This window comes from Gekko japonicus, unplaced genomic scaffold (assembly GCF_001447785.1).
Source record: "Gekko japonicus isolate JY-2015 unplaced genomic scaffold, Gekko_japonicus_V1.1 scaffold141, whole genome shotgun sequence".
Classification (NCBI taxonomy): Eukaryota; Metazoa; Chordata; class Lepidosauria; order Squamata; family Gekkonidae; genus Gekko; species Gekko japonicus.
This window is the reverse complement of record NW_015176455.1, coordinates 160,034-187,120: the sequence shown is the minus strand read 5'-3', so window position 1 is coordinate 187,120 and position 27,087 is coordinate 160,034. Positions and strand designations below refer to the sequence as shown.

The 27,087-nt window shown below is 42.8% G+C and overlaps 1 protein-coding gene across 1 annotated transcript in view; it reads left to right on the top strand.

Annotated features, from left to right (window-relative positions):
* CCDC88A (coiled-coil domain containing 88A) overlaps window positions 1-23,471 on the top strand; it is a 145,313-nt gene extending 121,842 nt beyond the window's left edge. Inside the window, 6 exon segments of the mRNA XM_015426940.1 lie at window positions 3,443-3,526; window positions 4,472-4,675; window positions 4,977-5,048; window positions 5,948-6,028; window positions 8,244-8,512; window positions 22,446-23,471. Coding sequence (XP_015282426.1) covers window positions 3,443-3,526; window positions 4,472-4,675; window positions 4,977-5,048; window positions 5,948-6,028; window positions 8,244-8,512; window positions 22,446-23,471 — 1,736 coding nt within the window.
* The last annotated feature ends 3,616 nt before the right edge of the window (window positions 23,472-27,087 follow it).

The following is a 27,087-nucleotide window of genomic DNA, read 5'->3' as shown; positions in this document are numbered from 1 at the left end:
TGAAGTGCTAGGGAGCACCATCTTCCCTTGGTCCTTCCAATTAGCACATTCCAGGCAATTGATGTTATGGGCACCTGTGTGGGAGTGGGCAGGACCTAGCTGCAGTATGGTTTTGTTTCTCTCCCCGTCTAGTCCATCCTTGGATGTTACATGTTTAGCAACATACAGAGAGTTACATCATCTCTCTGGTTTCTGATTGGTCTAACAGGCCTGAGGTCAATCAGAGACCGTCTTCCTAAATCTAGTTAGTCTTTGCAGAGCTGGGTGACCACTTGGCGCTGAAGCATGTCAGTGGCTGTACAGCTCCTGAATTGGCATCCCACTTGATTGCTGTTTGGAAGGGCTATGCCCTGACCATCTTGATTTGCTGTAACTAACTGCCTGCGCTGAGCCATAACGGTAGCTGGAACCTTGACTCTTATGTTTTAGCTATGCTGGAAAAGCTTAAGTTTAATTATTTTATTTCCTTCACTGTCTTGTCTTTTTTTGAATATTTTTGCACTTTAAACAAATATTTTTTATTCTGTCATGTGTTTTGCCTTCATTGACCTCAAAACCTTTATTCAGAGCCTTGGCCTTTGACCACCTACCAGCTGTTTTGTGTTTGGAAACTCAGTCTGCAGTCCCACTCTGCAGGGCTGACTTTTCTTGTTAATTTCCTGAGAAGCCGGGAGACTTGTCCTTTCCTTCCTGGGCTGTTGGGATAGACTGAAAGGACTGGTGGCACCTATCAAGACTAGGGTGAGATTTAGTCTCTCTCTGGTATTTTGTAACTTTGTTTTGCTGCAGCCTCTTTGTACCAAAAGTCCTTACCCGGGGTTGGGACAGGGACTTTTGACAGGGCTGTTTTGCATGTAGTTGCAGAGCACTGTGAATAAGTATTCAGGCTAGATAAGTAGATAGATTGTCTTCTCAAGGAAGAAGTGTGGTGATATTTAAAGCAGGGCACGAGTTGCTTTCAGAATGGTGGAGATGGGCATTGACTGAAGTGGGAGAAGATTGCAAAGTGATTTTTCAATGCACTTGTGAATTTGGCCTAAACCTCTACAGCGTATGCTTAGAATTTGCTGCTTGTCTAGAACATAGGTGAGCTTTGAGTAGTCAGTTTGGAGTAGTCTGCCTTGGTCAACTGACAGTATGCTAAGAATGCATATAAAGAATGTGGATTGCTGCCAGATTCTGCCCCCAGCTCCTCTTGGTAGAAGGCTAGATGCTGTATTGAGCATAACCTGATAAATATGCAGTCCTTACAGCATGTACATAGCCATCAGCTGTCCTCTTGATTCAGAAGACAAAGAAGACCCATTGATGTAGATAGAATTAAATGTGCACAGATACCGCATGTGGAGCAGTAGAATCAGCAAAATAACCCCCCAGTGCAGTTTTCATGCGAGAAAACTATTGGGTTAAATCTAAAAAAATCAATTCCCTTGGAAGTACAGAAACTTTATGCAGTATCCCCAATCCTCCACATTTCCCGGTTAAGGAGAAAATGCCGTTCAAATAAATTAAAAAGATGATCTGACTCCAATGGTAACAAGAGAAAAGAATTTTACCTACAAAAATAGAAGCCCATCTCACGTGACATATTCATGTAGGTACATTTAACTTAATGTGGACAGATTAACTTCAAAAAGGTTAACTTTCTACAGTTCCGAGCCCATGTAAGACACAGAAGAGAGTTCCTATATAAGATAAAACAAAAGGCAATCAACGGCCAAAGAGGCTCAACATCTAACCAATGAGAGGATGGTACCAACTGCCAAGTGTACCCCAGTGAGAGAATTCTCTTAACCCTTTCCCTCCCAGATTCTCTTGCATGCAGAGTTACAATATCCAACAAAAGCTGCTTGGAAGGAGAGGCAGGAGCCCTTCTCCCTGCAGCTTTGTCTCCTTTAAAAAAGAAGAAGAAGCAGTTCCCCACAATTGCTGTTTGGCTGTGGAGAATACCTGAAAACATGTCAAAAAAGGTAGCATAGTTTGGCTCTCAGTCACTTGTGCGCTTGTGGGCTACCCAGTGGGAACTGAATTGTCCAGCATTCAAGGGTTAATTTTGGTTTGGCACCATGGGGAGAAGGGCCTTGTTCTTCCGACATAATACTGTTTTCCTGATATAAAGCAGCCGTGGAAGAATGCTGTCTTTGGGGGATACATGTGGAGCCCCTTACAGGACAAATAGTGGTCCCCCTGGGGATGTTTCAGGACAGGAAAACAGTGCAGGAGGTGGAGACATAAGCCCCTTCTTCCTCTGGACCATTGTCCCAATCTGATTCAGGACCCTCTCAACTGAGAATTGAATTTCCACTGGGGAACTTCCAAGCACACATCTGATCACACAGACCAGCAGATGACCTTGTGGAAAATATAATGTATAGTTAAGGCCCTCATAAAGTGTTTGTTCTAGGATATGCTTGCTGCAGGGAACCTAAAGCAGATAGCAGTGGGCAGTAAAGTATTCCTTCACACATGTACATGCAAAGTGAGTAAAACGCTGGATCTTATGCAAGTAAAAAGATCAGTGACTTTTAACTTTCTTTCTCTGAGTAGAAGCATGAGTTAGCATTCTTTGTGCTTAGATTGGCAATAATGTCACACTGAATTGTAAACACCTTCTTCTAGTAATAAGATCCAGTTGCTCAGGACTCTAATCTTAGCACAAGAGAAGCTTGTGAAATCTTTCTATGAAATAGAAATTAAAATTATTTTTGCAGAAATTGCATGTTTGGTTTAAATGCTTTCTGTAAAATTTTTACACTATCACTATTACTGTTCCCTTTCTTTAGTCATTTTTCTGTTTGATAACTCCCTACCCTGAAAGTAGCTGTATGTTGCCAACAAACCAGGAGCTCCTAAGCAGCATTCTGTGAAATAATAACTGCACTCTGCACTCATACAACATATTGCACTCATGCAACAGATATTGACCAGTAGGAACTTTTTCAGATAATATATAATAGCAGAAAAACATTTGCTGCTACCGCTCCTCATTGTGATTGAATGAAATAAGTTAAATTTTAAAATTAACTTCAGTGTGAAAAGGATAAAACTGCATTGGTAGCAAGTACCCCCCCCCCCCAGTCTCTTCCACCTCAGAAAACTTGTTTTTGCTGGGTTCTGATTCCCTTTGCACAAAATTTAGTTTTGGTATTTTTCTTTTTTGTTTATATTTTAGGCAGTTAGCAGTTTTTAACTGTGAAAATTTCTTATCTTCCTCATGCATAATTTCCAGTGTTTCTTGGGCTATATTAAAGTTTCATTGTGGAGGCTTCACATTCCATTGTCATTCAGCAGCATAAGGTTAATAGCTTTTAGTTAAGTACACCTAGTGGAAGCTCAAGCATTCATTTCTGTCCTTAGTTTCAACATTTAACTTCCATCTGTTCTTCTCCCCTTTTTCTTTCATCTTCCCGTTTCCGTTTTTCCTTATGCTATGACATAAAAGTGGTTGCACTGAAAAGACTGCCCTTTTTGAGGAACAGACCGAAGGAAAAAGACAAAATGAAGGCCTTCTACCGTCGCTCCATGTGTAAGATTTTATGACAGTTCAGCTTCTTTTTAAATGGCTACACTGGCTTCCATTACTAATTTCACTAACCTTTCCCTGGACTGCGCTGCTTTTTTCCTGTTTTGCAAAGTGCAAGTCCTGCTATAATACAAGGAGCTGAAGCAATGTTTCTGAACACCTGAACACTATTTGCACATATGCAGGGAATGCACAAATTTACATTCAATAAATAGAAATTATATGTATTCAAACATATATATTTACACCCATGTATACAAAGCTGCAGTGTACTCAGTTTTTGAAATGTTGAACTCCACTTTCAGTAACCAGTTTTATAAAGCTTTAAAATGATACATTTATAGAATCTTTGGTGCAAAACCAGTGCAAAAAATAAATCCCAGCCTATTTGCCATTCCAAGTCCAGGGGAGAGGAAAACAAATATTTTTGTCAGTTCTTCTTCAATGAAATGTCCTTTTAAAAGTTGGGGGAGGGGCCACAGTGTTTGTAGCATAAATAAAAACAGCTGTCATGGGATGCAGTTATTTCAGATCCTTTCTCTAGTGTTACGCAATGTAGACAATACCTGCAGAAGCCTGCACTGAACAAGGACTTTTAATCATTGCCAACACTGGTTTTTGTATAGCATTTCTGCTCATCTTACCCTGTTCATTCCATTTTGTCATTGCAAAACATATCAGAGCTTCTAACATATATATTTATCTGCTGTATAGCACTCCAGCACAAGCATGGCGGTTGTAGCTAATAAAAAGCAATTACAAGAAGGCTTTGGCTTGTTAACACTTTTCATTCATTCAGCCAGTTGCATGCTATAACATGTATTAATTTGTGATTGTAGCTTTCAGTATGCTTTGGTGCTTAGATAAATGTGAGGCACTTACAGTGCAAAATAAAAAAATTAAAAACATTGAACCATGCTGATTCATTTGCTTTCATTTGCATCCCAGCCATGAATGACCTGGTGCAGTCCATGGTCCTAGCAGGAGGACAATGGACAGGTAGTTCTGAGCATCTGGAGGGTCCTGATGATATATCTACGGGTAAAAGGAGAAAAGAATTGGGATCTATGGCCTTCTCTACTACATCCATCAACTTTGCAACTGTCAACTCTGCTGCAGGCTTGAGATCCAAGCAGTTGCTTAATAATAAAGGTATAGGTAGAACCTTTTCACAGTGTGATGTGGTTGTGTTGGTAACAGTAGCATTGTTGGAATCTGTTCATGTTCCCATTTCACAAGCGTTTCCAGCAAAATAAACACCCTGGAATAACTGAATTAAGACCCTGTGGGTTAATTGGATGGAAAAAAGATTCAGTACTTGTAAACTTCTTTGGGTGACCATGAGATTATCTAAAGAAATAATTATAATTCCAGATAAAATGTATCATATCATTTTATAGATAAACAGTTTAAATTGTTTTTGCAACACAATTATGTTTTGTTTCCCATCCAGATGCTACATCTTTTGAAGATGTAAGTCCACAAGGAATTAGTGATGATTCTAGTACTGGATCAAGAATTCATGGTAAGATTTGCACTTCATCGGGGTGCAGAACAGAAGACTTATGACAGGAATGCTACTGAAGTTTTTCCAGAAATATTAAATAACCAGCATTGCAAGTTTGCATGTTCTTGCATCGCATCTAATTGTGTGAGATCTTTCCCATTTCTTTCATCTGGATTTCTTTCTTAACATAATCTGAGTATGAAGTGCACCTAAACAGAACTCAATTTTCTCTTTTTGTGATCTAGAATATCATAGAGTTCAATTGTGAATTAGCTTTTTATTTAAGAAACATACCTCAAAATGCATCTGATGTATTTTTGTATCAAAATTTAATGTAATTATACAAATACTTAAAGCTACAATAAAATTTTCATTAAAATAAATTGCTATAAATACTTATAAACAGATCTGATGCAAGTAGTGTAATGTTTTAAAGCATCTAAACACTGCCTTTATGTTTGTGTCAGTTGGGAGTACAGGACATTAACTGTGTAGGTGCTCTTGCTCCTCCTGTTGGTGGCATTTCTGCAATGTGCAGAATTCCATTTCAAATCTGTTGTAAGTGCCTTAATCGCAACTAGTTCTCTGCATGTTTGCCAGCTATTCCTTTTGAAATCCTATATTTTTCCAGCAGTAAACCAGTTCTGATTCTAAACATGCTTCTCCCCCCCCCCCCATTCTTTAGTACCTTATTCTTCCTATCGCATTGTGTTCAGTAGTGTCATCTTGAGCTGACTGGAAATAGCTTTTTTCACCTTTAGGGAACCACACTTTTAACAGTGTGTATGCTGAGCTTGCGCAAGACCAGTAGTGCATGATTTTCTGCCTCAGAGCATTCTGTGATCAGAATGTACCAGGCACAGTGCCATCTGCTATGGGTATGTGCTTCATGCTGTCTACTGATTTTTTTCATCTAGCTTCGAGACCAGCCAGCCTTGATAGTGGCAGAACATCCACTAGCAATAGCAATAATAATGCCTCACTCCATGAAGTCAAAGGTATGCTTCTAGGCAAATTGACACATGTGCTTCATCTCCATGTGTTTTGGGAGGGAGAAAAACAACTCATGGCATGTGGGATTTCTTTTCCTTTGATCGTTTTGACACATTTCATTCCTTTTAAATGAGACTTTGATGTAGGATGGCCTCTGAGTCTGAATAAATTCATATTATGAAAGAAAATGAATACTGATTACAAATCTTCATATATCTCCATGTGCAACTCTGCTTTGTCTGGATAGACCATTATGCCAGTACAACATCACTACCCATGACGTTGCAGCAGTATTAGGAGGATGCAGTCTGGTGCTGAATGATGATCTTTCAGTTAAGAAGTTAATCAGAGTGATAGTTTATTCCTGTGCTAAAAATATGCTTCCAAAAACTTGGTTGGGTCCTGTCCAAATTGGCAATTTCCATCAATTCCCCTGCTGCAGATGTGCCCCTCCCCCTTGTTTGTTTGGGTACTTTATCCCCTAGGAGCAGCATTCTGGGGGGAGGGGGGGAGCAGCAAAGTTCTGTACTCTGGATAGAAAATCCAACCCAGGAACTGGAACAAAGTCAGCATAGCCTTTAATTTTCATCAAGAGGCATTTGGCAGAATGGGAGACATGAAGACGATGAATGATGGGCATCAGGAAAACCTGTGATGTAGATGTGGGAAGCAGGTGGAATAAGAGAGTCTAGAAGCAGTGAATGTAGCATGGAGCAGAGAACTGACGGTTGGACTGCTTGGGAGTGGCAGAGGTAAGGAAGCTTGCAGTCACAGAAACAGTGCAGGTGTAAAGGACCCATATCTCCTTATACACACACTCACTGCAGCCAACAGCTGCTATTTACACTTTTTAAAATATATGATCAATTGATGAATCTTCTGGTGGCATTTTGAGTGGTACCTCAGAGTAATTAGTGGAGCAGCTAGTATGTCATACTTGATGTGGATTAGGTAATGGGAGAAGGCGTGTCAGTCAACCAGGAAGGAAAAGGAAGATGAATATAGCTATGATTAATAGTAGCTATTGACTGAGGCAAACAGGAGAAAGACAAAACGGAAGTAGAAGTAGGAGTGTTATAGGAGCCAGTAAAGAAAATTTTGCAGGTTTCCGGTTTTGGCGATCGCCATGGCAGTAGTCTCCCAGACCTCCGGGAGAAGCCTACCAGCACCCACGGCTGGGAGGGGGCACAATTGTCCGCGCCACCCCAGCCATGGGGCGCTAGAGAGCTCCCCCCCCCAGCGAGAAAAGCCGGCGAGGGGGGGCTACTCCAAGTCCCAACTGTCCCACCATGGAGCGTCCCGTATGGGAACAAAATCAGCACACTGGAGCAAGCGTTTGGTGATCAAGCGATACTAGAAATGTTGATGAAGCACTTATGTTTAATTAGATAGATGATCATTTTCAACTAAAGTTAACTTGTGTTTAAGTTTAAAGGTAAATGTGTAAACGTATGTATGTTCACCATCTCTTGGGTTTTTAGAGGGTTTTCTTTACTTTCTCCCATAGATGTACTTTCCTGGATTTTTGGTTTGTAGTTTTTAGTATGTAGTTATTAGAAAATGCAATAAAAACATCTACGGGGGGTACAAAAAAGAAAGGAAAAGAAAAATTTACAGAAAACGAGGGATGGGAAGGAAAGACAGAGAAGGTAGAATCTGAAATGAAAATCGGATGGATGAGAAAGGGAGAGAATGTGGGGTGAAAGACATGAAGGTAGCAAAGTGAACAGTGGTACATAGAAGAAAAATGAAAGTAAAAATGTTGCACGAGAAGCAGAAGAACGTGCAAAAATTGGGGAGACTAACAATATACACAAAGTTCTAGACTAAATATTTTATTCTCCCAGCTTCAAACTTACAGCTTCAAACTTTTTGTAATATGTCATAAATAAAAGCAAAAGTCAACATTCTTTCTGTAGTTTTGCTGAAGTGAGGCATAAAGATCTCTTATCTATTGAGTGTCCTGGAATCTAATACTTTTGAGAGAGGTTAAAAATGAAGGATGTTATTTTTATATTTAAAAAATGAAATGTCACATTGAAGAGCCATAACAGGTAAGTCAAGGGAATGAAACTGTATATCATGTGACATCCCAGTGGGTAGAAAAGCATCCAAACAATACCAAAGATGCCTCATGTATCATTCAGAATGTGCTTGTTAAAGTGTTTTTATTTATTTACCCAATGTAATAAAGCTGTCAATGCTATTTACTCCAAAAAGCAGGTGCAGTCAATAATCAAAGCAGGCCACAAAGCCACAGCAGTGGAGAATTTAGCCTGCTTCATGATCATGAAGCATGGTCCAGCAGCAGCAGCAGTCCTGTCCAGTATTTGAAAAGCCACACGAGGTCTAGTCCTATACTCCATCATAAAATGTCAGAAAAACTGGACAGACAAGGAACCTGGAGAGTTAAGACCGACTCCCCTGGGAGTGAAGTGGTTACCCTGCAACAGTTTTTGGAAGAAAGTAATAAGGATATTTCAACTGAGGTAAGCTGAAAAGTTACCTAAGTTTAGGAAGCAAAACATAAAGCTGTACAGATTGAGCTGTTCTGTGCAAGATGTTAGACAAAAACCTGATAATTCAGATTTTAAAACAAAAATTCAGAATTGGTCAAGAAACTTGGGAGCAAAATAATTAACACTGGAGAGGAATTAAGCAAGCCAAGACAAATCAACATACATGAATTTATTCTGTTATTAATTTTTGGAAGCAGTGATTCTCCAGTGATAAGGATGGGACAGTCTCATTATATAAACCGCTGGCAAGGTTGCAGCTGACCCCATGATAGTGGCTTCCCTGAGAATCCCAGTGTGGAGGAGTATTACCACAGTGCACTCTTTCTCTTTTGAGTAAGTTCAGAAATAAAGATGGGAAACCATGATTTTTTGTCTCTCTCTCTTCCCTCCCCCTTGAGTGGGGTCAGAAATAAAGAAGGAAAACTTATTTTTTTTGTTAAAAAATGTTGACACAATCAGGCTTTAGGACTTCATAAGATACTTCTGGGTTCACTGTCCAATCGCTTGTTTCCTCTGAGAACCCTATTCTTTCTGGACCAACTACAGACTCAGAGTCAGCCCACTTACCTGACCTGTCCAGAGATAATATGCAGCAAAATCTCCTGGGCTGGTAAAAGTGGTAAAAGAAGTTAGAACCTCCATTTCCTCAGCTCTCTTGGAACTATTGAGGGTGAATTCTTTGTTTTTCCCCCAGTTCAGAGGGACATAAGTAGCTCAGGAAATATAAGTACAAGTCAAAGAATATAAGCTGTACCAGCACTAGATCTGAGGGCCCCCTTATGTTCTTATGTCACTTTTTAAAGAACCTGACAGGAGTCTCCAAAGGGGCAAGTAACTGTTCTCCCCTGAGGCGGAGGCCATCTTGTGGGTGATTCCCATCCTTCTTCAGGGAGGTAGGACTAAGTTCAAAACTTCTTCCTGTTTCCTTTGGTGGGAGTCACCCTGGCTCAGTTCTTTTCCTGCCTCAGTAGGGAGAGCAGCGTAGGATTAGCTCTGCTAACACCTTATCTTTACTATTCAACATCTGATATCTAGAAACTACTTATTTTCTTCTCCACTTATTCTACTAATTCATCTATCTAAAAAAAATAAAAGTCTTCTCTTCTATCTCTGTCTCTCTTTCTTACTTGCCTTCCACCGGGCAGCACTGCAAACAGCCCTAGGCAAGAAGGAAACTCTGTCTTCTTAGACAATATGACACACAGAGGAGAGAATGACGGCTTCCTCTCGGCTCCAGAGTCGGAACCCGGCGGGCAAACGCACACCAGCCGAAGCACCAAGAAGAGGAACGCTCCCTTACCCGGAGCCGAGCGAGAAAATGGCGGGGAGGCCAAGCGCGCCAAAACGGCTGTGCAAGCATCCACTGAGCCCATTCCGGTAGCGGCGGCCATTTTAGGGCCCGATAACCGCATTTGTATACAAGACGGGGATGGCTGCCAATGCCCAAACCCGCAACCCGAGCACCCCGGACCTTCAAATTTTGCCGGGATTTCGCAAAACCTCTCTCGATGCCACGAACCGGAGTTTCTGGACGAGGGGACGGCGGGCTGCAGCAGTGGTAACGTTATGCACGAGTACCCCCCCCCATCTCTCCAGACGCTATGGCCTTTTTCCGGAAGGCAATGAGGGAGGAGATAGCTAACTTTTACAGTACGGGAGGTCACAGCCATCTCCATTATCCCCGCGCTCCCAGATCTCCTCCATCTCGCTCCCCCCCCCTCTCGCCAACCTAAAGGCCCAGGGAAATGGCCCACAAAGGCCTCTAGAAGGAGGTTCCCTCAAGGTCCAAAAGAGAGCCTACATTACTTGGATAAAATAAGAACCTAGGGGAGCAGGAGGGAGAAGAGGATGAGCTTATCCTTTCCCAAACGGAGAGCGAGAGAGAGGAGGGGGAATTTTCTTCCAATGCAGAAGATGAGGGAGCACCCTCTGAAAAGACTCCCATCACTAAGGAAAAGTCTTTCCGTTTTTTCAAGCCTGAGGATCTCCAATATCTGCTGACTAAAACCTTGTCTGCCTTAAAAATACAATCCCTTTCAAAAACAGGGAATAATTCCCAAAATACCCAAGAGCAGATTGAGACCTCAGATATTACTGACGAAATGTTTTCCCCTGAGGATTACTCAGAGTCTGCATTTCCTTTCCCAGATTTTTATATGAGGAAAATCAAAGCTGAATGGGCTAAACCATTATCCAGCAAACCAGTTCTAGGGGCTATTAGGAGACTGTATCCTTCTGTCTCAGATTTATTACAGACTCCACTCGTGGACGCACCAGTGGCGGCCTTACAATCTTCCGGCCTTCTATCTGAAGATGGACACGGTATGTTAAAGAACAACCTAGATAAAAGAACAGACCATGCTCTAAAGAGGGCACACAAAGCTATTGCACTAACCATTAAGGCTTCAGCGGCCGCATCCACTGTTTCCAGGGCATCCATAGTTTGGATGCGGAAACTAATACAGTTACTCCCTGAAAATAATCCTAAATTGATGGAGGGAGCAAATAGAGTACTTCAGGCCCTCTCTTACACGGCAGATGCTACAGTGGATACAATGGTCTTCGCCTCAAGAGCAATGGCATCTTCCGCTGTAGCCAGACGAACCGTTTGGCTGAGGTCCTGATCTATAGTTTCTGCCTACCCCTTCCAAGGGGATAAGCTCTTCGGGGACTCCTTAGATAAGATCTTAGTGGAGACCCGAGACAAAAAGAAGGCACTGCCTAAATCTGTCCGTCCTGGAGACAGAAGGTCACAAGCCTCTTCCTCCTTTCATCCCTATAATTACGCCCCAAAATTTAGACAAGATTACAGAAGACAGCCCTGGCCAAACAACAAACAGTCCTTTCGGCGGGGGGGCTCTAATTCCAACAGATTCCCTAGATCCTCTGGTGGTAGACAAGAAAAGGGAGTAGGCTCCCAAAACAATAAGGCATGACTCCCAAAACCCTCCGGTGGGAGGAAGACTTCTTCACTTCAAACAAGTCTGGATTTCCTCCCACCCAGACGCATGGATACAGGAGGTTGTCTCAGAAGGGTACAAAATAGAATTTCGTACTCTACCTCCCGCACGCCTCCAGAACTCCCCTGCTCACAAGAGCAAGAAAAAAAGACAACGAACCATGGAAGCGTTAAATCACCTACTACACATTCAGGCAATAGAACCTGTACCCACGTCAGATATAGGAAAAGGGGTGTACTCAATTTTCTTCACAGTTCTCAAAAAGAACGGGGACTGCAGGGCTATCCTAGATTTAAAGTACGTGAACAAATACGTAGAATTGAGACATTTCCGTATGGAAACCCTGAGATCCATCATGGAAGCCCTCAAGCCTGGGGAATACCTCTCTTCCATAGATCTGACGGAAGCATATCTTCATGTCCCAATCGCCCATCAACACCGTCAGTTTCTACGCTTCTGTATCGGGGAGAGTCACTTCCAGTTCAGGGCCTTCCCTTCGGCCTTTCCTCAGCCCCTCGAGTGTTTTCCAAGATCTTAGTGCATCCCATAGTATGCCTGAGAGAGAGGGGCATCCATGTCCATCCATATTTGGACGACATTTTGATCCGATCATCAACAAAGGATCAGTCAAAAAAGGACACCTCAGAGACTATACAGTGCCTTCAGACCTTCGGGCTAGTAATCAACATGACAAAGAGTTCTTTAATCCCAACTCAGAGACTTGTTCATTTGGGAATGGTACTCAATACCTTAAATACCAAGATCTATCTTCCCAGAGACAAAGCGAAGAAGATCAAGACACTGACTTCCCAGGTTCTCCAAGCCAGGGTTTCTCCCCTATCAACCCTGACACGACTGGGGGGGGCTGATGGTTGCTGCATTCGATGCCCTCCAGTGGAGCAGGTTTCATTCCAGGCAATTGTAACATCTACTTCGACCCTATCAGCATTCCATTGCCCTTCGCATGGACTTTCCTCTGAGAGTACCACTACAAGTGAAAGCAAGCCTCCGCTGGTGGACCAACATTTCCAACCTCACGCAAGGCAGATCCTTCTGGAAATCGGATCAGATTCAACTCTTCACAGACGTCAGCCTATACGGATGGGGTGCGACCTTACAACGGCATCCCATTTAGGGCACATGGTCATCCACAGAGAAAGAGCTCCCGATAAATCTCCTGGAACTATGAGCCATTCGATTGGCCCTACAGCACTTCTCATCTCAGGTAACGGACCGACATGTATTAGTAAGGACAGACAACATGTCGGCCCTGGCTTACCTAAACAAACAGGGAGGATTCACCTCTTTGACCCTGCAACGAGAAGCGAATCTCCTCCTGAACTGGGCAGAACACAGGTTGCTATCAATCCATGCGGAACACATAAGGGGAGTGTCCAACACACAAGCAGACTGGCTGAGTCGTCAGGCGATTCAAGAAGCAGAATGGTCTCTGAACAAGAGTGTATTTTCCCTGATTGTGGCGACTCTAGGTCAACCCAAGGTAGATCTATTTGCCTCTCACTCCAACCACCAGCTGGAGAGGTTCTACACCAGATTTTTTCATCCCTCAGCGGAAGCCACGAATGCGCTACTGTCACCATGGCCAGCGGAACTACTTTACGCGTTCCCTCCCCTGCCAATTTTACCCCGACTCCTTCGGAGGATCCGTATACTCCAAGCGGAAGTAATAGTGGTGGCACCTTATTGGCCATGGAGACCCTGGTTCACGTCTCTACAAGAACTGGCGGTCTCTCCACCTCTATTTCTTCCAATATCTGAGAACATGCTAATACAAGGCCCAATCAGCCACCCAAATCCGGCCTGGTACTGCTTGACCACGTGGAAGTTGAGCGGAGCAAACTTCAGAAATTAGGCTACAGTCCTTCAGTAATTAAAACGATACTAGACTCTCGTAAACAGTCCACTTCCCGTATATATAATGTCATGTGGAAGGCATTCGTACGATGGGCCAAAAGGAAGAAGGTTAACCCTCTTCAACCAAAAATCAGGTCGATTCTCGATTTCCTCCAAGACGGTCGTTCTTCGGGTCTCAAGGCTGCCACACTCAGAAGACAGACTGCTGCCTTAGCTACGGTCTTACCAAAATTCGGTGGTCTATCTGTTTCGCAACATCCCCATGTCCGCCGTTTTCTTCGAGGTGCAACGCTTCAGGACCCACCACAGAAACACAGATTTCCCACTTGGAAACTTAACACTGTTCTCTCGGCCCTAACCAAACAACCATTCGAACCTATTATGGACATTCCGATGAGATTCTTGAGATACAAGGTCCTCTTCTTAGTGGCTGTCACCTCAGCAAGAAGGGTTTCCGAATTGGGAGCCCTGTCCATCAGAAAAGACTTATGCATTTTCCACAGGGACAAAGTAGTGTTACGGACAGACCCCTCCTTTCGTCCTAAGGTAAACACCAGTTTTCACAACTCTCAAGACATATGTTTACCTTCCTTTGTTCCGAATCCTAAACATCCAAAAGAGAAAGCCTGGCACACCCTGGATGTCAGAAGAGCAACCAAATGTTACATTGTGAGAACAGCATCAATAAGACTGACAGACGCTCTGTTCGTTAACATTTCTCCACCACGCATAGGAAGAAAGATGTCCACTTGGGCTATAAGTTCAACGCTCAGAGGTTGCATTGCTGAAGCCTATAAAAGCCTCAACCTTTAAGTGCCCGATGGCATCACGGCACACTCGCTGCGTAGTGCAGCTACTAACGCTGCATTCGTTAATAGGGCATCGGTGGAAGAGATATGTAAGGCGGCCACATGGTCATCTCTTTCCACCTTTATCAAACATTACAAAATTAATGTATACAATTCGGCTGATGCGGCCTTTGGTCGTCGCGTATTGCAGTCTGTTCTTACAACAGATGACGACCTCCCACCCACAAATTAATATTGCTCTGGGAGATCCCACAAGATGGCCTCTGCCTCAGGAGAGAACGACCATTGGTACTTACCCGTGAAGGGTCCTTCTCCTCTGAGGCTTGGAGGCCATCTTGACCCTCCCGAGTCATCATATTAGGTTACGCTCCATCTATATATACGTATACCTACATACACACGGTGGCCGGAGAAGACTGAGATAATTGAGCTCAGAGTTCTTCTCTGTTTCTTGAAGTTTATCCTATTATATTTCTTCCTGTTCTTGTTACTGTTTATTCATTGGTGAGCTTAGTTTTTTATATAGCTTACTGCTTTCGGAGCACCAAACTGAGCCAGGGTGACTCCCACCAAAGGAAACAGGAAGAAGTTTTGAACTTAGTCCTGCCTCCCTGAAGAAGGATGGGAATTACCCACAAGATGGCCTCCAAGCCTCAGAGGAGAAGGACCCTTCACGGGTAAGTACCCATGGTCGATCTCCTCAAACTTCTCCTTGCTCCCAAGAGGAAAATAGAAACCTCTGCCCCATACAGTGCCCATAGCAGGAGACCTAGGGATGCCAGTCCCTTAATAGATCTGGAATCTGTGCTGTCAGACCACTCTTAAGATTCCTTCCAATGAGAGAGAGAGTATCTGTGGAAGAACCATTGAAAACTATTATTCCAAGCCATCTTTTTCTTCAGAAATTTCCTCCCAAATTCTCCCCACTCTACCCCTGAGACCACAGGTTCCAGAAGGGCTTTTGCGGAGACAGATCCAGCCCCTCTTGACTTGCCTTTTTCCTCTGTATTTGAAAAAAAAACATCCAAGCTAAATAGAGACTATTCTGGGATTCTCAGAAAAGCCCCTCCTATGGGGTTGTCAGAGAGCTGTGACCCTGAGAAGACTACCCCTATACCAGCGAGAATGGAAATTCAGGATAGGTGAACAAATTTTCCTATCTCTTCTAAAAGGCATACTGGAGTAATATGTAAACTAAATGCAGGATATGGTTGCTCCTTTTCTTGTACTAAAATTAACAGAAGTTCAAGTTTAACAGACCTACATAAACTTGAGCTACCTTTTTCTGCTGTACATAATGCAAAGGGAGATTGGACGGGCAATCACAATCCCTGTTCTCTTGGCAGACTGTGCCTAATAATCTTTAGACAGTGCCATAGCCAAAAGAAAAGAAGGTAACAGTTTTAGTTTCAAGAGAACCTATGCACTGATTCTGAACTTTTGGTTCTCCATGTGCTTTATGCTAAAACAGTCCCTGCTCCACAACAGGAACCAAAATGGTACCCTATGACTTCACACCATTGTTACTATGTATGTATTTATTGATAGGTGTTATCAGTCTGTGTGCTTTAACATTGTTCCTGCCTAAGGGAGCTTACCATACAAAATGAGAGATGAGTGCAATAACCTAGGGACATGGAGTATGAATAAATGCAGCAAGAATATATATTCAGGTAGGCTTAGTTGCACTAGAGGTGGGGGGCTAAGAGGCTATGTGAATAGTGTTATTGAAAAAAGTGGGTTTTGAGAAGGAATTTGAAGTGAGCGAGGAGATGCATTGTATAGGTGTTCTGGAAGCAGTTCCAGGCAAACGGGACAGAGTTATTTGATTGAGCAAGAGACCTTTCAGGAGTGAAGGTGACAGGTGAGTGCACCAGGATAGGAGAATAGAGAGATGCAAGGGGCAAGATCATTAAGGGCTTTGAAAATAGATCCAGGAATAGATGGGAAGCCACTACAGGAGTTTAAGGAGGAGTACTGCATGGTTAGAAAGATTAATGATTTTGGTAACAGACAGTTAAACAGAAGTGAGGGGCCAGTAACCGAATGTTAGGAGGTTCCAGTAGTGAAATTGGGAAATGATCAGCATGTAAATCCAGTTTTCATTAAAAGGCCATATTTTTTCAGTGTTATAAAGAGAGATGTGATAAGACTTTGCAAGATAAGACAGAGAATGTATAGCAAAGAAAAGAGAAGTGCCAGAAACACTTTGTTCCTGTTCTACAGCGTGAATGATTATCTGTGGATATGAAGAGTACACAAAGAGAGGAAAACTTGGAAGGAAAAATAAATTAAATCTTGCCCAGCAGTGTGATACAGCAATGAAACATCCAGATGTTGGATATTGGAGATGCAGGATTAGATAGAGGGGGGAAAGTGCTGGGGTAGAGAAGTAAAGATCGATGATAATGAAAGCCACAGGACTTGATATAGGCAGAGACTAGAGGCTGACTAAACACATTTCCTGGGCAATCCCTAAATGGGGGATACTATGGGAAGTTTGGATGCAGTGGTGAAGTATTGTGAGCAAGCTAAAGGGCTGATTTTGTGGTCAAAAGAGATAGTGGGAGGGGATAGGCTTGAGGGATCATGCAGAAGAGTTGAATCAGTCAACAGGGTAGTTATCAAGTGAGATGGATGGGGATATGTGGTATAGGAAGAGAGAGAGCTGGAAGAAAAGGATATGGTATGGGTAGGGCTGCCAAGCGGGGGTGGGTGGGGGGTAAACCCCCGCTTCAGAGACCCGATTTCCGCCGCCGTGGAATCGGGCCCCGGGGGGAACTCCGCCCCCCGAAGCACAGTGTGGCTGCGTCACCAGAGGTGACACAACCATGTCAATCACGTTGGGGCGTGGCCCCAATCGTTGGAGGGGAAACTCTATGGTTTTCCCTCCGACGATCGAGGCCACGCCTTCAACGTGATTGACGTTGCGCGTCACTTTTGGTGCACGTCAAAGAACAGCTCCCGGAGCCCGGCTAGGCTCCCCCACCGGTAAGAATATTTCACTTGGCAACCCTAGGTAGGGGAATGGTTTGGGGATAGGTGCAGATAGTTCAATAATGGAGGGCAGGGCAGGTTCTGGATGAAGTAGGTATAGTAGTAGCATTGCTAAACTATTGCAGATACGGAAAGAATAAATCCTTTTTTAAAATAAACAATTTTTATTTATTTTTCATTGAAAATAAACAAACATGTAACTTTATAACCACTTTTCTGGTTTTACAAAGAGTTATACAGACAATCCCAATAGGTATATTCCTTCATAGAGTACAGGGTATACCACATAAATGATCTTTTGGCGATCACTGTACAAAGTGTTCAAATTTTGCAAATTAAATACTTAAGGAGATAACATAAGACTATAATGTTTATGATTTTCATAATAATGTTTACTAATAGGATTCTTATCTAGCTTCTCTAGTACTGTATTCCATTTACTAAAAAATAACTTATGAGCTGTATAAAGATCTGAATCTGATAAGCCTACCAAAATGTTGTCCATTATAAAATGGTCCCAAATCTTTGCATGCCATTGTTTCAGAGAAGGAGGCATTATCTTCCAATTTTGTGCAATTGATGATTTTGCCACCGACAAAGCAATTAAAGCCCTTCCTGAATATGAAACGGTTTCATCATACCAATTGTTCTGGAGATTACATTTGGGTTTTCCCGGAACTGTATATCCTGTCAAAAGCTTGATATGAGACAATACCTTGCGCCAAAAGGTTTTTATTACATTGCATTCCCACCAGCAATGCATTTGAGTTCCTGAATACCCACACGCTTTCCAACATAACAGGTAGTATGTTTTATTGGTGTGGTTGAGTTGCACCTGTGTCAGGTACCATCTAGACATGAGTTTATGGTTTTGTTGCAGGATATTTATAGATTTAGTAGTTAAAGCTTGAGAGGACCATATAGTTTGCTATTGTTGTATAGATAGTTCAATCCCCAAATCGGAGTGCCATACCTTTGCATAGGAAGGTAAAGTCTTTAATTCCAGATTTAATAATATTGCATATATTTTTGAAATAAGACCTTTAATTCTTTGATCGTGGTTGATTAAAATATTTTCAAAATCAGTATGAGATATAGTAAGATTGTTTGATTTGTGAAATGCCTATTAAATGCTGAACTTCCAGGTATTTGTACCAAGGTATTGAGCCTTGTGTCTTTTTTTCTAACTGGGCTTTAGTTAGAAGGTTTCTCCTGTAAGATATGTCTGACAATTTGGATAAGGATGCTGTTCTCCAAATTTGGAATGCTGTAGGGGATTCAGCTGGTGTGAACCAAGGTTGCCCTAGGAAGGAGGATGCAGGAGATATGTTGGGGGCAAGATGCTTTTTCCTATAGTCCCAAATATAAAATAGTGCCTTAATAAAAGGGTTTTCACTACATTGGTTAGGACTATTATGTTTTTTAAGCCAAACAGCATCAGAAAATTTAATTGGTTTAAAATAGGAAAGGATAAATACTTAACGTGCAAAAGTCAGCTAATACTTTACTTCTCCTCCAGACACATTCAGCTTCATGAGAACGTGAATGGAGAACTGGACTGGAAAGTAGGAGCCAGGGTTAGATAAGTGAATTACTTATTGGGCTATCAGGGCAAGGGAGACAAGAATTAAGGACAGAGATGCATTGAAGGTAGAAACTGATGAGTCTGAGGAGTCAACAGAAGAGGAACAGTGCTTCTGAGAAAGCTGCTGAGTGAGTGGATTGCAGCTCATAGAAAGATCAAGAGGCAGAGCACAAGGAAGGTAGCTTATGTGGAATGGTGAAGATGATGTGATGGTCAGACAAGAGGGTATTTCACAGCAATGTTGTCTGCAACAGACCAGTTCTTTGATAGACAAAATCAAAAGACTGTCCAATACAGGTGGGAGGGTCAGTCTGGAATAGGAGGTCGAAGAAAGAAGATGGGAAGCAAGTGGTGAGAGGGGCTGTTAGCATGAATGTTATAATAACCACAGAGCAAGATGGGAATATTGTCACAAAGGACAAGAATGAACCATCAAGGTCTGAAATAAAGGTTGAGTAGGAGACAGTAACAGAGTTGCAGAGAGGACTAGAATTGCACAGAATGGACTTCAGAGGCTGAGAAGCAATGGAATAGGGTTGTGAGCAAAGGTTGGGGCTGGCAGAATTTGGAAAAAAGAAAGCCAACACCATCATGTGGACTTCAATTGAAGTACTTCAGTTGAAGTACTTTTCTGCTGCTAAGCCTCAGCAACAACAGCTGGAGGAGGGGCTGCCATAGCAGCAGCCCAGTGCCAGCACCTGTGGGCACCTTTGCGGGGGGCTCCCCAGCAGCAGCCTCAATGAAAAGAACCTTGCATGACTTCTTCACTGCACCACTCCGGCCAAAGGACAGAGTGGTGGAAGACAGCTGTGGAGCAATCCTCCACACAGGTGGGGGGAAAGCTGCAACCCTCTGTCTCACCTCAACCCCTCTAGTTGCCCCCAGGGCCCTGCTGCATTCCCTTCCTACTGTTCGTTGTTACCCCAGGCCAAACTCTTTCTAACTACGTAGTACTTGTAGGGAAGGTCACAGTCAAAACCTTTATTGGCATAGATTAAAAAAGAAAAAACATCATAAAGCCCACAAATTTTAAATATACAATGATCATGTGGGGAAGGTATTATGCACCTAACTACCTATACTACAATCTGAACCTAACCGTCGGACATATTTTTTATGAACCCTCCCACCCAAAAACTAGTTTTGTATCTTTCCAAAGAGTCTAACCTACCCTTGCTTCAATTGTTGTTTTCTTTCTTTTTTGTTTTTGAGTTGTGTTTTTTAAAGTTTTTTAAAATGAGTGATTTCCTGTACTGAAACCTGACTAGGTATCCTTGAGATGGAATAGCAAACCTTTTAAAAAGTTTTAAAAGTTTAAGCCTCTTTATTAAACTTCTCCTGACTAAATTCTATTGGAACAAGACTGATTTCCTTTATGGAAATGCAGGAGCTCCCTCCTGAAATTTGAAAAACTACAGGATAACCTGAAGGGAAGCTCAGAGCACTGCACACTGCTTTTTAAAAGGCTACTCTAGGCATTATACCACTGTTTTGAAGACACACACACCTCTGCCTCTTTTAATATCCTCCTAACACTGGCGTAGTTAGGGAGGAACTAAAGCCCTATGCTGAAATTTAATTAAAAGTGTTTAAAAATTAAACAGTTCCTAAAACAGAGCCTTATTACTAAAAGCCTATTTAGCAACACCTAAGTATTGTATGAGGAGCTGCGGTAGCTCAAGTAGTTAAGACGCTGAACTGCAGGCTGTGGAAGGTCGGTAGTTCGGCAGTTCGAGACTCGAGTGTGCCACATGACGGAGTGAGCTCCCATCTCTAGTTCCAGCGCCTGCCAACCTAGCAGTTCGAAAGCAAGAAATTGCAAGTAGATAAATAGGTGCCATTTTGGTTGGGAAGGTGACAGCGTTCCATGCGCCTTGGTGTTTAGTCATGCCAGCCACATGACCACGGGAATGTCTTTGGACAGTGCTGGCTCTTCGGGTTTGAAACGGAGATGAGCACCGCAACCCTAGAGTCGGATTCGACTGGCTTTCGAGCAAGGGAACCTTTCCCTTTTTTAATATTGTACTCAATAGCCCTTGAAACCAGAAGCACACATGTGGAACACAGAACAGTGAGCCTCAGTGCCCCCTCCACCCAAAAAACAATTTTCTAGAAAATAAAGGGAAAAAATACTGGGGGGAGAACTCCTGGAGGACAAGGTGGGGGAAAGCACTTAAAGAGAAAGCAAGAAGAACCTAAACCAGCCTCCACACCCCCCAGAAGAAGAACCTAAACCAGCCTCCACACACCCCAGACCAAAAAAAAGAAAAGGGGGGAGCAAGTTTTAAACCAAAAGCAAGTTTTAAACCAAAGAACCATAGCAAAGAACGAAAGCAGAGAGAAGGAACCCTTGACCTCCCCAGGCCCAAACAACAATAGAACTCCACAAAAACCCCATAAAACCAGAAGGAACTAAAACCTAAGAAATAACCAAAGGAACCAAAACAAGGCCTGAGGCCCTTGGCCTCACCCCCCTCACCAGTGTTTCCTCTAAGCTGAGTTAGTGTGAGCTAGCTCACAGTTTTTTAGCCTCTGGCTCACACATTTTTGTCTCAGCTCAGGGAGGATGGCTCCAGAGCAAACTGATTTATGCAGCAGCCAAATCGCTCACTCACAACTTTAATGCCAAGAGCTCACAAAGTAGAATTTTTGCTCACAAGACTCCACAGCTTAGAGGGAACATACACACACAATCACCAAGCCCAAACAACAACAACTAAAGTGACAAAAACGTCCAAACTTAAGCCACAAAACCAGAAGGAACTAAAACCGAAGAATGAAACCAAAGGGAACAACAACAAAAAAGGCCTGAGGCCCTTGGCCTCTAACCCCGCTCCCCCCACAACCCCCCACCAAGCCCAAAGAACAACTAATAGTAAAATAAGAAAACTTTTTATAAAATGTTGTTCAGTTAAACCAGTCGCCGTCTTCACTCCAGGCAGGCAGGGTCTGATCCAAAGTCCACAGTCTCTCAGGCAGCAGGAGTCAGGCTCAGAGCAGCAGCTGAAGCCAAAGCCAGTGCACACTCTCCTGACTTCTCTCAGTAATTTAGTCTAGCTCAGCCAGACCCTTGCTTTTTTTTTTGCCCCCTCCCTCCTGTTCCCTGGGAAATAGGTGGGGAAAGCAAGCTGGACTTCACATGTTAAGCCAGCAGCAGCCTTGCAAAGTTGTAAACTTGCAATGCAATGCCATTTGCAAATGCATTGCAGTGATTGGCTGTAAGGCACTACAGCTCCCCCAAGATGCTTTTGCCATTGGACTGCTGAGATGCATCTTTTCCCTCCCTCTTGTTGCCCTGGAAACCAGAGCAAAAGGCAAAAAAGAGCTGTAGAGGAGAGAAGTGAAAGGTAACTTTGTGGCCCTTTAAAGTTTAAACCTCTTCCCCAGCAGCTATTTGGTATAGCTGAATAAAGCCAAATAAAAGCTGAATAATTTTGGCTTTTTTTCAGTATCATTTGTACTGGTTGCCTAAAAGATTCTCTAATCTGTATTTGGCTGAGAAATTAACCAAAAAATACCAATAAAGTACTTTGGGGGTATTTTTTGGCTTGGTTTATGTGGAATGCACACCCCTAATAGTTTTACAAGTTTATGCTACAGGAGTTTCTAGAATTCTTATTTGCATTCTGAAAAATAAAACTAAGCACAGAATAAGTTGTTTTGGATGTGTTTTACAGATCAAATCCTCTACCCAAGAGAATCTGCTGGATGAAGTAATGAAAATTTTCTCTGAAAATGCTGAATTAGCAGGAAGAGATAAACTAAGGAAACACTCGTCAGTCAGCAGTGGTATCGCCAGATCGCAGAGTGTGAAAAACACATCTGACTTCTCTGATGGAAAATTAGTGAAACAGGATCACCTTGCAAGATCCAATACACAGAGAATGGAAGATCCCAACTTCTTGAACTCTTCAAAAACACTTACAGCAGGGACTAGAGGCAAGACCAAGTCTGTTAAGGAAACCATACAAATGAGCCTATCACAACGACAATCAAAAGATTGTAACCCTTACGCTACTTTACCTCGTGCAAGCAATGTAATTTCTACAGCTGAAGGAACTACTCGGAGAACAAGCATCCATGACTTTTTATCAAAAGATCCTAGACAGCCAATTTCAATTGACCCATCTCCACCGACAGTTGACAGAAGCATCCCATCAGCTTCTAGTGAGTACAGTCTTCCAAAACAGTCCTTTTGTGTTTTTCATTATAAACCTTACACTACAGTTACCCTGTCAGAAAATGATTTAGGTAGTATAGCTATGTTAGATTATTCTGCTCATGAATCAGAAGAGCAGAATTCAAGGACCACCAAGACAAATTCAAACACTAAAACACTCTCTTGTGGTAGCATGTACAGTGAAAAGGTATGCCCATCAATAAGCAGTGTAGTGAAATTCTCTGTAGTCTGTTCATCCAGGCCATTTTTGTCACTTAATGCTGAATTAGTCAGCAGTGTAAGTGGATTGCCTGAAAGGCCTGTATCAAAAGCAAACAATACAACTTCTGGGTCATCAGTGAAAGCTGCACAGAAGGATCATAAACTACCTTCTGAGAATCAATCTGATGACAGAAATTTAGAAGTGACTCAGAATAATAGTGAATGTACTGCCCTTGCACATGAAAACACAAGTGAGAGTAAATCACCATTACCACTTTCTGAAGATACCCAGACTGTTTGGTATGAGTATGGTTGTGTATGATTAAATAAAGATTAAAGTAAATATCTTCTCCCATACAATGTGGATGTTCAAAATAAATGTTTACTGTTTAGGTCATGTTTAAATTATTTACTAGCTAGGGCTGTACCTAAGTCTACATGTTTTCCCTCTAAATGGAATCAAATAAATTCACTCTCTTTTTTTCTTAGCATGTGGCAGAATGTAAAATTGTAATTACACCAGAGCTTGCATGAAACATTAACTGCATTGTGTATTTTCTGCATGCCTTTAAAAAAGTGTTATTACAAGCTAATGGTCTGTATTTTTATTTTCTATTTGTTACAAATAATTTATTTTTTTGTGCATTGCTGGATGCATGCTAAACCAGTTGCATGCTGCTGTGCCAGAAACGGCACAAAACACCAGGTAACTTTCACCAACCGTAATGTCTTCTTTTCCTTTCAGATGCACCAGTATCATGTGAATTATTCATTTTAGCCCCAATCTGACAACAACTACAAGTGATTAAGGCTGCAAACCTGTGCATTTACCTGCTGTAAGCCCCACTAAATATTATGGGATCTGAGTAAACTTGCATGGTTCTGCAGTTTAAATAGGGCTCCCAAATCTCACCAAATCACGGTGGGGGATCCGCATGTCTTTGCAGAATCCGTGCCGCGGGGACGGCAAGACATGTTGCACCGCCGTTGCCAGGACATGACACTATGCGTCGCTCTGGCAACGGGGCTGTTTGGAGCCCCGTTGCCAGAGCAACACGTAGCGTCATGTCCTGGCGATGGCGGTGCAACGCTTCTTGCCGTTACTGCGGCACAGATTCTGCAAAGACACATGATCCCCCACCGTGACTTGGCAACCCTAAGTTTAAATCTGATTTTGAACCTTGTCTTGTTTCTTAATGATTTGCAGCCCAATTTTATTCATATTTACTCAAAGGTAATCTGCTTTCTCTTCAGTGGAATTTGCTTTTGAGTAAGTGCAGTTAGGATTGCAGCCTTAGTCATGACTAACTTTTGTTTGATTGGGCTTTTGAATTAAAATGCCTTTCCCCCTCCTGCACATACTACTGAAAAAAATGCAAACAGTGCTCTGCATCCCTGGCTTTTAATTTATGCCATGTGTAGATTTCATTCATGAAATAAGTCATACTCTAAATAATTATGTGCTTATAACTTGCACATTAAATATGAACTACTGTTCATATTAATAAAACATTAATGTTGGAAAACCTAAATGGTAATTTATTTATTTTTTTTGTTTAAAGATCCATAATTAAATGTAGAAGCTGCACTGGAAATACTGACCAGCTTCATAGTTTCCCCTTTCACATGCTTTTCCTTACCATGCTTGATGTGCTTATGTGGTCATGTATCGTCTTGTCTCCAGTTTTACCTGAATTTTATTATACAGATTTCCCTGAATATTAACGGTGTGTTAAAATAAAACAATAAAATGGAACAGTGGTATTCTTTTTCTCTTTAGAGAGATAGTACCTGATTAGAAAATGAAAAAAAATGCCATATCACAGTCTGCTTTTCAAAGTCCCCATATATTCTAAAATGGTACACCATGCAGCATAATGGGGCTGCTGTTGAAGAACCCACTGGATACATGAAACTAGCTAAGATCCTTAGTGAGTATGAAACTGCCTTTTAGACGAATATCATCACCACTGAAAATTCTCTAAAAAGATGATCATTTGCTTGTGTTTGAAATCTCACTGGAATTAGTAATATATTTGTTAAATTTCAGCATAGTTATTTAGGCAAAAAACATTGCCTAAGATTTAAAAAACGCTACTTTAGGTATAATTTTGAGCAGCAACATCCCATGCCACATCACAAGCTGCTTTTGAAAATCTCCTCATTTTCAAAAGTGGGTTTGTCATTGAGGTTTAAGAGACTGTGATTTAAGAAACACAAATCCCCCTTGTACAGACAACTCATTTGCCATTGTAACCTCTCTCCCCAAGTTTCATCCAGGCATGCCAGCAGAGAGGGTCCCCTCTGATTTGGGGGCCGCCTCTGCTGTGGTCCCGCCCTTGGTCGCCCTGAAAGGCTTGTCCTCCTGAGTAGAAGGGGGAAGGCTGGAAGCCCTGCAGTGGGTCGTGGGTGCCCTGATAAGCAGGGGGCCCTTGGTATGGTCCGTTCTATGCTCTTTGATAGTAGCCGCTTTGTGAATCAAAACCACAAACGAGTTCAGATCTCTGTCTTTCCGATTCTGTCTATTTTTCCATCTCAACTTTGTGTGCTTTCCTTAGAATTCTAGCTCTCACAAATGTCGTTCTCTCACTAACTTAAGATCTCTTTCATGTGCTGCTTTTAAATCTGACCTTCCACCAGCGTATTCTGCCCTTGTCGTTTTGAGCTGGTTTTCATGATTTGTCTGTAATTTTTAAATCTCATTAGCACGGTCCACTAGGGTGGCTGCTTGAGTGGCGGCTAATTTCCTAATTTTGTCCAGCTCTCTTTTCCAGTTGGTCCTCATTTTCTCTACCTGATGCCTGTAGGCAACTCAGCCCAAAATAAAGCGCAACAACCAAGCCGCCATGGGCAGGAAGAGCGGGTCCCCAAAGGAGACAAAGTCTCACAATCGAGGGTGGTCCTCCAACGCGAGCGGATCAATGTTGGCAGACTGATCAGGGGTAGATGCACCGAGGGCAAACAGCCTCCTCAGTGCCTCCATCCCAAATCCCTGCTTCCAAGTCTCCTCAGACTTGAGGAGGGGAGGAAACCAACGCATGCGCGCACACTTGCAGTTCGCGATCAGGGGCACAACGAATGTGTAACCTACTCACGAAGTGCAGGGTTCATTTCTTGATGATTTTGCTCACCTGAAAGGTTTCGGGAACGGGATTCCTTGATCCACTGTTCCAGGGCCAACCTATGAACCCTATTTATAGCTTAGAAATGGGGGGGAGAACTCTCCCTCTCGTGCGCCCCAAATCCTGGCTCTTTCTGAACCTTTAGTTTCAGGTCGGAGGGCTCCTCTGCGGCCTATCCGCCTGGACAATTTTCGCTTGAGTTTAGGGCGGGTCTTCCTCACCCCCCAGGGCACGTCTGGAACCTGGGTTTAGGCTGGATGGCTCCTCTGTGGCCTTTCCTGCCAAGGCAATTGTCCTGAACCTTAGAATTTTAGGTTGGAGGGCTCCTCGGCAGCCTGTCCGCCTAGGGTCTTGAACCCCAAACGTTTTGGATGCCCGCCCACATGTGGCACCCAAGGCAACCTCTTGAACCTATTTTTGGCCGGTTTCGAGAGTGCGGGTGATCAAATCCACACTTATCTCCCTGGGTTACTGCCAACCAGGTTTTGAGGTTTTGGGGGCATTGCACCCCTCTATTGGTAGTGCATCGCACCCTAAATCGAGATTTACCTCTAACTCATTTTTGAGGTTTTCGGGGGCGTCGCACCCTTCTACCGAGATTTCCCTCTAACTCTTTTTACAGGAGGTTTTGCAGACAGCGTGTCTGACGTGGGTACCTCTCACCACAATGTAGCTCCGTTTACAGAGCCAACAGAGAGTGATGCTGCACTCAAAAAGAAAGGTGGGGTGTGTGTGCCTACGTGTATGTTGTGCTTGGTGCAAACACTGGGGGTCTTCCCTCTCGTTCCTACCCCTTTCGTTTCGTTCCGGCTTCCA